Source organism: Condylura cristata, unplaced genomic scaffold (genome assembly GCF_000260355.1).
Source record: "Condylura cristata isolate star-nosed mole 26May11 unplaced genomic scaffold, ConCri1.0 scaffold00004, whole genome shotgun sequence".
Classification (NCBI taxonomy): domain Eukaryota; kingdom Metazoa; phylum Chordata; class Mammalia; order Eulipotyphla; family Talpidae; genus Condylura; species Condylura cristata.
Window position 1 is genome coordinate 31,981,955 of NW_004567105.1, and position 15,286 is coordinate 31,997,240.

At 36.9% G+C, this 15,286-nt stretch overlaps 1 protein-coding gene and 1 pseudogene across 2 annotated transcripts in view; one reads left to right on the top strand and one right to left on the bottom strand.

Moving 5' to 3' along the window:
• Positions 1 to 808: 808 nt before the first annotated feature.
• YEATS4 (YEATS domain containing 4) overlaps positions 809 to 15,286 on the bottom strand; it is a 16,623-nt gene continuing 2,145 nt past the window's right edge. The window contains exons 2-7 of one of the 2 annotated variants that reach the window (XM_004675904.2): positions 12,288 to 12,407; positions 7,952 to 8,018; positions 7,759 to 7,853; positions 3,790 to 3,882; positions 3,611 to 3,698; positions 809 to 1,455 (exon numbers count right to left, since the gene is read on the bottom strand). In XM_004675904.2, the coding sequence (XP_004675961.1) occupies positions 1,286 to 1,455; positions 3,611 to 3,698; positions 3,790 to 3,882; positions 7,759 to 7,853; positions 7,952 to 8,018; positions 12,288 to 12,407 (633 nt within the window). In that variant the 3' untranslated portion in view covers positions 809 to 1,285. The remainder of the gene's footprint in view (positions 1,456 to 3,610; positions 3,699 to 3,789; positions 3,883 to 7,758; positions 7,854 to 7,951; positions 8,019 to 12,287; positions 12,408 to 15,286) is intronic. The other variant, XM_012735060.1, reaches the window with a different exon arrangement.
• LOC105854720 lies at positions 10,177 to 10,624 on the top strand (annotated as a pseudogene).

The following is a 15,286-nucleotide window of genomic DNA, read 5'->3' on the forward strand; positions in this document are numbered from 1 at the left end:
TTTTTTAAAGGCTTATTTATTTATGCACATAAAACTGGGGTACAGGCCAGAGGTGCATGGGGTGAGAGGATTCATCAAAGACAGAGTGGGGAGCAGAACAGATAGATTGACTGAAATCCACTGCTGAGGGGAACAGTGAACAGGTCAGGAGAGGTCTGCATACCATGTGGGTTACACCTCCCTGGCCAGCAGTCGAACTTGTGCTGCAGTGGCTGCAGACAGCTTTATAGTGCTATGCTCAAACCACTTGCACCACCAGTGAGAGCCCAATGCCACAATAAAAAACTAAAGCAGCAAAGTAAAATATAACCAATGATGACAGACAATATAGAACCCCTGCGTTATGCATAGGTGCCATATTTAGGAGTTGTGTAATTTATGTTAATATTGGCTATTTTCCAAAATACTTCCCTATATATTATTGTCCCAAGGTTGCCGAGATGGTTCAGCCTACCTGGCTTTAAAGATTAAGTGCTACTGGATATTTAAATATGATGAGCTCAAAAGCAGAGAGGACTCACCATATGAATCCGAACAGGAGAAGCTGATGAAAAGTAGAGAAATTAGCAGTGGTATGTAAGACTGATGCACACATGCCCTCTTCAGAACATTCATGAGAGATTAAATATTTTTCTAAGTAAAAACTAATGACACTGTGGTAAGCAGAACAAACCTAAGATACGATATTTGCCACCAAAGTGCTTCTACACACTATAAGAAGAGATGTTTGATCACAACATTATGGAGATACAGTAATTGTAATACCAGATGCTTCAAAGGGGAAGAAACATATGAAGAGGCAAAAACAGAATCTGTAAGTTACATTTATTGAATATTTACTGGGTATATCACGTATAAAAGATAGGGGCAGATAAGAACTTAAAAAATTAAATATACACTTAAAAAATTAAATATACACATTAATTTTACCACTAACTCTAAATACTAGGTAAGTACAAAATTTGTACAAGCTATACATGTACTTCCAATGTCTGTCAAAAGCACAAACTATACATACAATGTAATAAAAAAAATCTGTGCTTAATATCATAGAATTACCCTAAAATGGGTTAATAAAATGCCAATACAGCATTCATTCATTTATATACACCTCACATTACAGATCACTTGAAAACCATAAATACTCTGACCCCATTGCTAGAAATCTACGGTCAACAACTACAGTCATAGTTCCTCTAAGAAGCACAGCATTTACAGTCTATTTTGCCTTTAAAATTCACCTTGATTTCAGCTTAGCTTACTATTAGGTTCTCTTCAGAATTATTTAAATCTCTTTTGTCTGATCATCTTCTTCAAGTTTTCTAATTTCATTTTTTAAACAATTGATAGTTTCACGACTTGCTTTTAATCTCTCCTTAAGTTCTGCAATTTCAAAGCTTGTTTTTTTTTTTGCAGCTTCTAATTTTTCTCTGGTTTTCACTTCAAGTTCTGCAACTAAGGAAAATAAATTCATTTATTGAATAATTTCATTTTTCTCACATGTCTAAGATATGTCACAGAGTAGTAAATACAGCATTATCTTAGGTCAATGTTTCCATGATAAAATATAAACAACTTAACATATATAACATTAAACATGGTGGTGGGATTGGGTAAAAAAGCTTGAACACCCAGGAGAGGATCTAAGATATTTTCAAAAACTAAGAAAGAAATTCTGGTCACTAATATTTTAACTCATGATTAAGATTTAAAGATAGAACATTCTAGTTTCTCTCCATATACATATTAGCTTAGAAATAAGGGGGCATACAATCCAAGAGATATTCAACTAATTGTTAATTATAGTATTAAAGATAGTAATAAAAATCTAGATTTGAAATCAGATCTACCACTTATCAGCTGTGACATTCTTAAGTTATTATTTCTATGCCTATTTCCTCATTTATAAAAGAGAAACAAGAAAACACCTCATAATATTATTTGTTGATAAAATTCAAGTGAATGAATGCATACAAAGTATCTAGAATATTGCCTGGTATGTAGGAACATTAAATATATGTAAAACATTCTATACTGTACTTATACAATAACTAACAAAAATATAATCACTACAAAGTAGGCTATCTCTTTTAAACAGTCTGTTTGGGTAGTTTTTAAAAAACGCCTATTTTCATTCAATATTTCTGTCTTGTGGTTATTTCAAATAACTGTGGGTTATTTGTGGGTGACTATTAAAAGCATAGTTGTGCATCTGCTAATTGGAAGAAGCATGATTTGTCTAAAAAAAAAAAAACTAAACTAAAAACTAAACCTTTGACATCAGAAACACTTGAGTTCAAATACGCTCTTAGCGTTCTACTAGCTGGTATCTTTAAGTCTCCTTGAATCTTTTTCTACATGGTAAGGTTAAGACTGTATTTCTCAAAAGATTAGCATATGTAAAGCACCTAGCACATAAACATGAAAAAAACACTAATGAGGACTTTTCTTACTTTGCTCAAGCTGGTGATTTTTTTGTGATGTACTTTGTAACACAGGTAAATTTTTATATTGTCAAAACAATCCATATCTATGTTTGTAATTTCTTTCATTGCTTATTCTAATTATTTTTAAAAGTAGTAAGTACATACATATGATACAAGATTAAAAGGCTGAAAAACATATAGAAAACATGTTTTCTTATACCCCTGTCCCTCCAGCCCACCCATATATATAATTATGTGTGTCCTTTTATGTGACTTCTTTTAAGTTTCTAACTTCTTAGTCACTACTCTTTCTTCCAGCAAATATATTTTTCATTTCATCAGTGCTTTAGCTCCAGAATTTTCTTTTGAAAATTTCAGCTTCAATATCTTTGATAAAGAACTATGCTTCATTAATTTTATGAAATGCCTTTCTGAGTTTTGAAAAACTTACTGCATTTCTTCATAACCGTTATTTTTAATTCTTTATCAGCTATATTGCACTATCTTTAAGGTTGAATGCTATAGGAATCACTATTTTCTTTTTGTGACACCACATTATCTGTTTTTCATAGTATTTGATGATATGCCCTTTATTTTCACACCTGAAATAGCAACTGACTTATGTAATTAAGAATTTGAATCTTCCAGTTCAACAGGCAGTCAATAGAAAGTCTTTTGTATTCCAGAAGGTGGCACTAGAGCTCATTTTTTGTCTCTTCTGTATAGCTATCACTTAAAATCAGGCAAAAAAAAAACCCCAAAATCTTGGCAGCACAGTCCCGGTGGGTGTGGGTTTAGTACGTGGGACTCTGGAGCTACCCACAACCAGAAGGATCTTCCAATTGGTGACTCCAGCGGACCAAGGGCTTACATATTCAAACCTCTCTTATAAGAAACACTGAAAGGATCTCTCCTAGTGAAAAGTTATGCTTAAAGTTATTAGGGAAAAGAAGACAAACAGTATTTCAAAGGCTGACTACTTTTTTTAAAAGTAGTCCTACTTTGGATACAACTAAAACATGCCTCTTACATGTTCTATACTAATATATAATTTTTTTAACTCTTAAAATTTACCTATTTACATTATTTAAAAAAATGTAACAGTTAAGTCACTAATGGTACAATCTTCTCACCATTACAGAATACATTATTTTTCAGAGGTAATTATGAACTCATGCACTTACATTCTGTTTCATGCTTATAGGCTCCTAGTGTGAGCTGACGAGATGTTGTTAATAATTGTTGCATCATTGCTGTTGGGTCTTGAAAAATCTAATGGCATAAATGAAAAAAGAAAAAAGCTACTAAATTCAAAGCTCTACAAATTAATATGCTTTTAAAACTTATTGTAAGACCTTCTTACCATTTCATCATAGAATTCTGAAACCACTGTCTTTTTCCCCAGCATTGCATTGGTGTCCGACTGAAACAGCTTTAGTAAATGATACAGGGTGACCTGTGAAATAAAAAGACATCGTATCTGTGGAATGGTTCTCATCACCACTGTGAGACAGTATTGTTTCTGTAACTGAGAGACTGGGATAAGTAAAATTGCAACTACCACTTAATTTGGCAAATCTCCCAAACTCCCCATACTTTTATTTTCCAATGAGGTATCACCATCCATTTATATCAACTTAACATAAACATTTTAAAGAGGGTATGTGAGGATCTGTTAAAGCATCTCTATTGAGTTATATATAAAATGGAACTTATATTTTATATGATATATATAACTATGTTATATTTTATATATTAAATATAACTATGCAGCAATGGAAATTAATTGAGAAAACACCAAGACATGAACTTTTATTTACACACTGAAACTAGATTAATTTGTGAAAGCTTTCTGTGAAGATTAAACTTTACAATTTAATACAATAGGAGAAGAAAACATTTAAATTTTTTCAAAAAGAACAATCACTTAAAATAGTGAAGGCAAGATAAAATTTCTTTGGTGTAGTATAAGTAACATAATAAAGAAACAAAAAAGTCGGTCAGTGGTAATTCATTTGGCAAGAGCAACATGTCTTCAAAAGACTTAAAAACAGGTAGAGTAAGACATCAAAGAAAAGCTTTGCAGCACAATGTGTGATAACTTGAACAAAATAAAACCTAGCTGGCAAAACATCAGTCTGCAGGTTTTAGTTGGAAAAACCAACTCACACACCTCAAAGAATTTTCCAGAAAGTTAGCTAAAACTATAAGGAACATGCATGACATACCACACCAAAAGCAGGCAGCTTGACAAATTTCTGAAATAAACAAAAATCAGGAGACTAGACGGATAGACAAACCACACAGAGAAATTCACAACCTGAAAATTAAGGAAGAACTGTATGTGAGGTGGAGCCATGACATCTAGTGGAGCCTGAGAGCTCCAGCTCCAAATGAGCAGATATAGAAACTCCCTTGTACTTCCCTTCACTCTTAGAAAAGCAAGTCTATCCTCCTGTGGAAACAGAATTTTTTACTCAAATAGTGAAAATGTATTGTCAGATAGCAATGGCTCTGAAAGCTTTTTCTCAAGAATCTTTTCTGAAGACCTTCCTCCAGCAAAATGTGATCTAATTTAGCAACAGGACCTTTGCAAATGTGATCAAGTTAAGAGGAAGTCATCAAGGTAGGCTATCATAATCTAGTAAGACTTGTGTCTTCACAAGAAAAAAGAGACACAGAGATGGGCAGAGAGCATGCAATGATGGAGGCAGCAGTCGAAGTCAGGCTATCGCAAGCCAAGGAACACCTGGGGCTACAAGAACATATATAGTGAACACTTTTTGATTTTGGACTTGTAGCCTCCAAAGTTAGCCTCGGGAACATAAGAAAAAAGTTTTTTGTTTTAAGTCAATTACTGTATGGTAGTCTGTTATGGCAGTCCTAGGGAGCTTGAGGCTTGTAATTGAAAACAAATGATGTGCATATCTATTTAAAAAGTAGACTACTATTAAAAAAAAAACTTAAATTATATTATAAACCTATCTGTCTCTAAGTTTAATATTCAGACTCCCAAAGACATTCATGCAGACATGGGCAATGAAACATTTCATATTTCCTTAGTTTACAAAGAGTAGATTTTAACACTTGTCTTATAATGAGGTCACATGACATAATTTCTTTCAGAGATGTCTTTTTAATGCAGGTGGGGGAAAAAGCAACAAGTGGGGAAAGAGAAAGGCAGCATATTCAAAACAAAAAGAATTTCAAATAGTATTACAAAATTAAAAAGAAAAAGCTACCACTAGTGGCTTTCCCTTCTCTCACACATCTGCTGAATTTTGTGCATTATTCTCCCTGGTAGACTATTCTTGTTAAGGATAGGAGCAGTGCTTCATCTTTATATCTTATCCCTTGAACAGAACCTGGCAAGCAACAGATACTGAATAATTCTTGCCAAATAGAATAGAATGTCTATGGCAGTATTCCAGAAGATCAACAAAATGGTAGTAGATCTGTATCACAAGAAAAATATTTAAATAAGCTGTGGATGTTTATTCAGAAGAAAATAAATGTATAAGCAGTTACCAGTAAAAAATTGATGGAAGCTTAACATAAAGGAGATTCCATAAAACTAGAACTATCCCAAATCTAAAAAGAGGATGTTAAACTTAATAATGAAAGTCAAAATATTCTTCATGCTAAAGATATGCAAGCCCAAACTAGATTCTCATTTTGAGAGACTGCCTGAAAGAATTCCTACATAGGAAGACCATGGTTTAAACCAATGCAAATTGACTATGTAGCAATAATCCGGTGTTGATCCCTCTTTACAGGCCTAACAGACTCTGCAGTGTTGGTGGTACAGTGGTGAATGTAGCTGTCTTCCACATGGACAGACTCTAGGTGGTGGGGGTCTCAGGAGTTTGAATTTTTTTAAAGCACCTGAAGTATTTCTGATGTGGGCAGTTAAGAACAAAAATTTTTTTAAACTATTGACCCAGGTGATATTCAACTCCTTTAAAAGTTTAAAAAAAAGTAATCTAATTATAGCAGTATAAATGTTTAGTGTTACAAGGAATGAACTGTATCAACAAGATGAAAATTAATGGTGGTGAGTGTGAAAGTCCTGTGAACTCTAGTCATATCAATGCTAGCTGTGAACTTATAGGTTTAAAAATGACTCAAAAAAATAAAAAGAGAGTAACAGCAAGAGTATGAGGTCTGAACACAAATGCCTGGGTTAAAAAATGAGCTTTGCTACAATGAACTAAGTGCTTTTGAGCACATGACTTGCTCTTTGATCTTATTCAATATCCTCATCTCAAAGTTGCTTTAGGATCAAAGAGAAAACTCTAAGGAACTTTTTGCACTATCAAGCAACAACAATGTGATAACTAAAGCTCAAAAAGTGAAATAGTCAGTGGTTATAAATAAGAATTCAAGAATAAGATATAAAGTTGCCATTAGTGATAGCAGCCTGAAAAAGTAAGAAGACAACTACAGTAAAGTATAAAAACCTAGATACTTCCATTTCAGACAGCATGTGGAAATTAAATTAAATTTAATAATCAAATATTAATAATCAAACATTTCTAATACAAAAATCTTAAATGTTTTACTTCCATGGTTTCTTTCCAATAAGTGTTCATATTATATTCCTCCTTCTTGTTCTTAAAAAAATAGCTGGGGCCCTCCCTGGTGGCGCAGCAGGTTAAAGCACAGCACTAAGAAGTCAAAGCCACTTCAGCATGAGTTCAATCCCCACCTGCCCCGGAGGTGACCACATGGCGTGGCAGACCTCTCCTGACCCGCCCGCTGCTCCCCTCAGCAGTGTACTTCGTCGATCTGCCTGTTCTGCTCCCCACTCTGTCTCTGGTGAATCCTCTCACCCTCTGCATCTCTGGCCTGTACCCCAGTTCTGTATGAATAAATAAATAAATCTTTAAAAAAAAAAATAGCTGGTTTTGGGGCTTTCCCTGGTGGCGCAGCAGCTTAAAGCACAGCACTAAGAAGCTAAAGCCACTTCAGCATGAGTTTGATCCCTGCCTGCCCCGGAGGTGATCCATAAGGTACGGCAGACCTATCTGGACCAGCCTGCTGCTCCCCTCAGCAGTGTACTTCATCAATATCTCTGGTGAATCCTCTCATGACCCTGTACCTCTGGCCTGTATGCACTAATAAATAAAACTTAAAAAAAAAAAAAAAAAGTTGGTTTTGAAACACTTCACTTAAAATTAAAAAATCTTAACTCATGCTAAGATACATGCCAAAAACTTAAGAATATAAGTGAATGAAAATGTCAACATATCACAAGATGTTAATTATTTTATCTTTACAATTAGTAAAAAAAAAATAGTTGCTTATATTTGCAAAGGTTAACGTTACTCACAGGTCTTTCATTAGGATCAATGAAAAATATTTTAATGATAATTTCAAATTCACCCCATCCTGTTTCAGTAATTTCATATGGAGGCTTAGTAACAACTGAAGAGAAAAGAAAAATAAAACAACTGTTAATTACTGATTCAGTTTCCTAGCTGTTTTCAAATTTATGAATTATGAATTAAAAAATTCTACTATACCTCTTAAAGGATTGCCATAGCTTTCATGTAATTTAAATTGGATTTTCTTCACATATGCTGACATATCCTAAAATACAGAGGAATTAGTTCTGCCATCTACATACTCAAACTAGAAGCAAAATACACTGAGAATATGTGCCTAATTTTATAATACACACTTCCCTTCAAATTTTATGGAATCAAATTTTCTTAACATAAATTAGGGCCCTCCCTGGTGGTGCAACAGGTTAAAGTACAACACCATGAAGCTCTCAGCAGCCCTCACCATACATTTGATCCCTAGCCAGGGAGGTAACCGGTTGACTTCTCCTGACTTGCCCACAGCTCCCCTCAGCAGAGTACTTCATTGATCTGCCTGTTCTGCTCCCTGCTCTGCCTCTGGTGAATCCTCTCACCACTTCTGCATCTCTGGCCTATACCCCAGTTCTGTATGCATAAATAAATCTTTAAAAAACAACATAAAACTATTATAATAAAACAAACAAACAACACATGAAAGAATTAATTGGCTTCCTTTGTTTTTAAAATAAATTATAGGGCTTTTCTTGGGGATGGTGACTTTAAATTACAGAAAAATGAAAAACAGAAATAACACTTAATAGTAATGTTTATTAGTCATATATGAGTTTTTATGTGCTTATCCACATATTATTTTTAAAAACTGGGGTCATACTTTAATGGCATCTTAACATCTGATTTTATCACTTAACACTGAGAATTTTTTTTCTGAGACAGATTTTCATAAGCACCTTTGAAAACTATCTCCAGAATACTTACATTCACTTCACAAATGTGAATTACTACAAATATTGTGGCACCAGATGCTATTTTATAGTAAAGCATAGGGTCCTGCCTAAAGGATCTTGCTATAGAGTAGAGAGACAAGAAAATTAACATTTCAATGTAACCTGTAAATGAGGGCATTAGGTACAGGAACATGGGAAGTGCCCTTAACTTTGTCTGTGGAGACAAGAAGGTAAGTGGGAAAAAACACACTTGAAGTAAGACCTAAGGAGACAAAGGGAATGGAATGGGTGGGAAGGAATGAATGAGAAGACTTAAGACTGTTCCTTAGAGAAATTGAAGTTGATTTAGTAATCGAAGTAAATCAGGCAAACACAGGATAATAGTACAGAGACAGAATAAGTAAAGATCTTGGCAGGTTTTCTGGCTTTAACTTACTCACTAGGGCAATAGATAATCATTGACAGGTCTTTAAAAAAATAATAGCTTGGCCCTTCCTGGTGGCGCAAAGGGTTAGGATGCAGCACTGCAAGCTGGCCATAGCTGCTTCAGCGTAATGAGTTCCATCCCTGGCCCCAGAGGTGATCCACAAGGCGCAGCAAACCTCTGGTCTCACCCACTGCTCCCCTCAGCAGTGTACTTTGTCAATCTGCCTGTCCTGCTCCCACTCTGTCTCTGGTGAATCCTCTCACTCTGCTGCACCTCTGGCCTGTAACCCAGTTCTGTATTGCATAAATATTAAAATAAAAAATAACAGCTTATTTGAGATATATTTCACACATCACATATTTCACACATTTAATGTGTATCATCAGATAATGGTTTTTTAGTAATTCAGAGCTGTACAACAGTCATAATCTCATAATCAAAATGAACACTTTTGTCACACAAAAAGAAACCACACACCTACCAGCACTGTATTGTCTCTTACTGCCACACCCCCAACCTGGTAACCACAAATCTATTTTCTGTATCAATGCATAACAAAGTGGTCCCCAAGGAAAGGGAAGATTCCAGGGCCTTCCCCCTCCCAGGATAGGATGAAGCTGAGAAAGGAGGAGGGAGAGCCAGAAGACCTGGAGGAGGCGCATGGAACAGAGACATGTGAAGAAGCTGTGTTTGCTTTTTGGTCCTGGACTAGCTGGAACAGATTTGGGTGAGAGATCCATGGGGAAGTTAACTGTGGCAGTGTTTATCTTGTCTGGCTATTTCTGACCCTCTTCTGTCTGACTCTACCAGCAGGGTACTTTATAAAGGTGCTTTATACTTATAGCAGGTTCTTAGGCCTCAATGGCACTTCTTTGGGCCAATCCTGTTTGGCTGGGTTATCCACAGGGCAACTTTGGGTGCTTGATTTGGAAGCTTTATTTTTCCTTTTCTTTGTTGCATGCTAATTGTATTAAAGTTCCTTTCCAGGTAGAAGCAGTCTGAGTCTCCTTGGAGCACCACCACTCTTGACACTGAGGTGCCATGCCATTGTGATGCTATGTAGAAGCCAGAGCTACACTTCCCTCAAGGTCCCTCCGGCCACCCAGGAACCTCAGATGAGCGCTGCGCCAGGCCAGCACCTGCAGCAGCTCCCCTATCTGCTGTTGGCACATCTGCTACTGCTCCCTGCCAGCCAGGCCTGATGGCCCAGATTGCAACCACTGCAGCAGGTGTGGCTGTGGGCTCTGATGCTGGGCACATGCTAGTCCATGTGCCCAGCTAGTCCATGGTTTCGATGGAGAAAGTAATGCTGAGCCCTCAAAGCCTGACATCACTCACCAGGAACCTCAGGGAACCCAGCCAGCATACCAGCATAGCGTTTGGCCCATGCCACTGTGAGATAAAGCAGGTTTTAGAGGCCCAGAACCAGGGTGACCTCAATTTTGTGAAGGTTTCAGTGAGGTGCTCAAACTGTGCAGATTTGAAAATGTGTTAGTCTAATCAAGAAGTTCACATTGAGGACATGGAAAATTACTTCTCATGACCAAGTTAATTTAACATAAAATGACATAAATGACATGAAATGCAAAGGGTAAAGCTACCAGCTAAACCTATCATTAAGGGCTTCACTGCAGTGGAAGAAGGTGTGGTCATAAGTTCACTGAGATGGTACTGAGAGGTTGGGGCTCCACAAAAATGTTTGTATGACTTCCTTAAATCTGCTTTTGTGGAGTGATTCTTTGTAATTAAAGTGATTTTCTTCAAAAATAAATAAAGTTCCTTTCCATTAAAGGTCTTATGCATTAGAGATGTTTTGTCTTGATATGGCTGATGGAGGAATCTAGATAAAGTCGGCAGGTCTGAGTTTCTGGAATGGCACTCCCTCTCTCCTATAACCAATGGATTTGCCTATTCGGGTCACTTTATAAGAATAGAATTATATAATATGTGGCCTTCTGTTCTGGCTTCTTTCATTTACCATGTTTCCAAAGTTCTTCCATGCAGCAGTATCATGTATCAGTACTTTCTTTTTATTGCCTAATAATATTCTACTGTATGTATATACAACCTGTTATTTATCCAGTCATCAGTTCATAGATATTTGGGCTGTCTCCACTTTTTAGCTTTTATGCATAATGTCTCTAGAAATATTCATAGACCAATTTTTGTATGGACTTCGAAGAATTTTAAGTAGAATAGTTTATTGAATGAATAAGTGTCTATCTGAATGCCTACTAAGTAATGGCTGCATGCCACACACTAGATGCTTAGCAGCTAAAATTACCAGCAGTCTGATTATGTAGAAATGCCTTTCATTTTCTCTGAAATAGTCTTATTACCAAATTATCATTTAAAAAGTATTAACTGCTTTTCCTGAAACACCTAATTCTATGCTCACTGAAAACATGAATTTTGGAAGATGTTAGTATTTACGACATAGCTCTTGCTACTGTAATTTAATTAGAAAATATTTCTAGAACATTGACTTCTATTAAGAACTATGTGAAGATAATAGTTATTCTTGCAGCTTTTTGCAAAAAGTACCTATTTTATAATTAGACAGTTACTATAAAAATACTCTATGGTGGTGCAACAGGTTAGGAAGAAGCACTGAAAGCTAACCACAGCCGCTTCAGTGTAAGTTTGATGCTCTGCCCTGGAGGTGATCCATACAGCGCAGCAGACCTCTCCTATCTCCCCTGCCGCTCCCCTCAGCAGTGTACATCGTCTGTCTGCCTGTTCTGCTCCCCACTCTGTCTATGGTCAATCCTCTCACCGCCCTGAACCTCTGGCCTGTTCCAGTTCTGTATGCATAAATAAATAAATAAACATATAAAAATACATAGAGCCTCCTTTGTGGCACAAGGGGTTGTCATAGCACTATGAAGCTGTCCACAGCCATTGCAGCATGAGTTTGATTTCCAGCCAGGGAGGTGACCCACATGGCACAGCAGACCTCTCCTATCTCACCCACTGCTCCCCTCAGCAATATTATTTCTGTTAATCTTCCTGTTCTGGTCCTCACTCTGTCTCTGGTAAATCCCCGTACCTCTGGCCTATATGCCAGTTCTTGTAGGCATAAATAAGTAAATCTTTAAAAAAATTACAATTCATCTTCAAGAAAAACAAATTTTAAAAAAATATAGGAAAAATTAGTGCCTACCTCATTTCTGTAGGGCTTTACATATACTGTCCACTGATGGGTGTGGCCATCCTCTTCTCTTTTCTTTCCAAAATATCGAGCAACATTACCATAAACTATTGGTTTAACAATAGTAACCCCCTAAAAGAGAAATAATTTAAACATCAACAATTATTGTCAGTACCCAATAGCAGAATGAGGATTTGGAAAATTTGTTTTAAGGAATGGCAGGTAGTCTAACAAATTAGAACTTACTTCTGAAACCATGACTATTAATTAGCAACCCAAAACCCGAGATATAAGAATATTGTATAATATACTAGAGACATTTTATGGGGGTGGAGTGGGGAATGGGATCAAAAACAGTAGGGGGAGGGAAATGCACTAGACTATGGTGATGGCACATGGGTGACTTGGTGATGGGAAGCCCAAGGGCATTACAATTGAGATGAAAAAAAAAACAAAATAATATAAAAATAAACTATTATATTATAAAAAAAGGAATATTGTATAAGAAGGGTTTTTTAGAAAATTGATTTAAATAAAAATGTTAATCACAATTGGACTAAAATAATGGTCAAGTGGCACTTAATGGTTGAAACTTGGTAAAAACTGGCGATGGGATGTTTTCTACATTAGTGCTTAGTTCTGAGATGTACATACATGTATCTCATCACATCTGGCAAATATAAAGACAGTTGAGAATTGATAGATTATGATGGAAAGGAGGAAGAAATTGCTTTTCTTTTTAAAAGATTTATTTATGCATACTAGAACTGGGGTACAGGCCAGAGGTGTAGGGGGTGAGAGGATTCACCAGAGACAGAATGGGGAGCACAACAGGCAGACTGACTGAAATACACTGATGCGGGGAGCAGCAGGCGAGACAGCAGAGGTCTGTGCAACCATATGGGTCACCTTCCTGGCCAGCGAATGAATTGGTGCTGCAGTAGCTGTGGATAGCTTCATAATGCTGCCCTTTAACCCTTTGCGCCATCAGGGAGGGCCCAGGAGAGAAAAATTTTAAGTGAGGAGAAAATGTGGGATGTTGCCTATGAACCGGAAATCAGTTTTTCCTGAATGTATCTGAAAGGAGCCTCCCTGTACTATGAGGTCATTCACAGCCAGTGCAGCACAAGTTAGATCCCTGGCCAGGGTGCCAACCTACATGGCACAGCAGACCTCTTAGATCCACCTGTTCTGTTCCCCATTGTCTCTGGTGAATACTGTCACTCTCCACACCTCTGGCCTACATCTCAGTTCTTGCATGCATAAATAAGTATTTATTTTTAAAAAGGTATCTAAATAACAAAAAGCAGGATGTAGCACACATTATAAGTGCTGTGCCACTGCTGGTGGGAATGCAACCTAGTACAACCACTATGGGAAACTGGAGGTTTCTCAAACTGCTAAAAATGGAGCTTCCATGCCCTCCCTGGTGGCGCCGCGGGTTAAAGCACAGCACTAAGAAGCTAAAGCCACTTCTGCATGAGTTCAGTTCCTGCCTGCCCCGGAGGTGACCACATGGTGTGACAGACCTCTCCTGACCTGCCCGCTGCTCCTCTCAGCAGTGTACTTCGTCGATCTGACTGTTCTGCTCCCCACTCTGTCTCTGGTGAAGCCTCTCACCAACCCTGAGCCTCTGGCTTGTACCCCAGTTCTGTATGCACAAATAAATAAAAAAAAAAAATGGAGCTTCCTTATGACCCAGTAATCCCACTCTCTAGGTATCACCCAAAAGACACAAAAATACTGATTCAAAAAGACACCAGCACCCCCATGTTTACTGCTGATTTATTTACAACAGGAAAGACATGGAATCAAAACAAATGCCCAAAAGTAGATGACTGGACTAAAAAGATGTGGTACACATACACAATGGAATATTACTCAGCAATCAAAAAAGATAAACTCATGCCTTTTGCAGCAACATGGATAGAGCTGGAAGGGATTAGTGAAATAAGCCAGAAAGAAAAAGAAAAATACCAGATGGCTTCACTCATAGCAGAGCATAAAGGACCAAGGGGAAAAATAGTAATAATAATGAACAACTACATGCCTTAGACATTTTATGGGGAATGGGATCAAAAATTGTGGGGTGAGGAAGTGCACTGGACTATGGTGATGGCATACAGGTGATTTGGTGATGGGAAGCCCACGGGGATTACAGCTGAGATGGAAAAAGGCACAAAATGACGTAAAAATAAACTATTATATTATTAAAAAAAAAAAAAGCCCTGTGCCAATCTAATCAATAATGGGAAATGAACAAAATGAAGCATTTTTTCATTGTGACTGAATAAACAGCTGTTAGCTTGAAGTTAGGTCAGATGATAGAAAGCAGTTTATATAAAAACTGAAAAAAATTACAGAAATGTTATTGACACTTTTGTGGCAACCACAGATGGAGGCCTCAGTTTCAGGACATGACAGAATGAGTACAAGGAGCACTGACATGGTGAACATATAATCCAAGCCCTAGCTGCTACCTTCTTTCAAGAATTTGCAGAGTTCCTCAGTGGTAAAAAGGGGGAGTATTTATCAACAGACTGTACCTGGATGAAATTTATCTGAACTAAAAGAAGATGCCTACATTACATAACCATCAGCAAGGAGAAGTAATTGTAAGCTCTACTTGATTAACTCACACCCACTTTTAGTGGAAAAGTATTTGAGGACAGCAGGTACTAATCTCAAGCCACTTTGGACTTAAATTTTACAAAACAAACATAGATTACTGGTAGACAAAGTTCTGTAGCTTCTCTAAAATGTAGTATTTTAATCCTTTCTTCATAGTAGTTTCCTCAGTCTAAAATTTACCCCAAATTGAGTGAAACAAGTTTATGAAGCTTCTCATAGGAAGTACTTTTACTCATGTTTTTCCCTTCCACTCAATTTCAGCACCTTTTGAAATTTTCGAAGAACTCCCACCTTCACTATTAAACCACTGGTAAGATAGTTCGCTACAAAGTATAACTAAAATTATGTTAAAACAGCATAACTTGGCCCTCCCTGGTGGC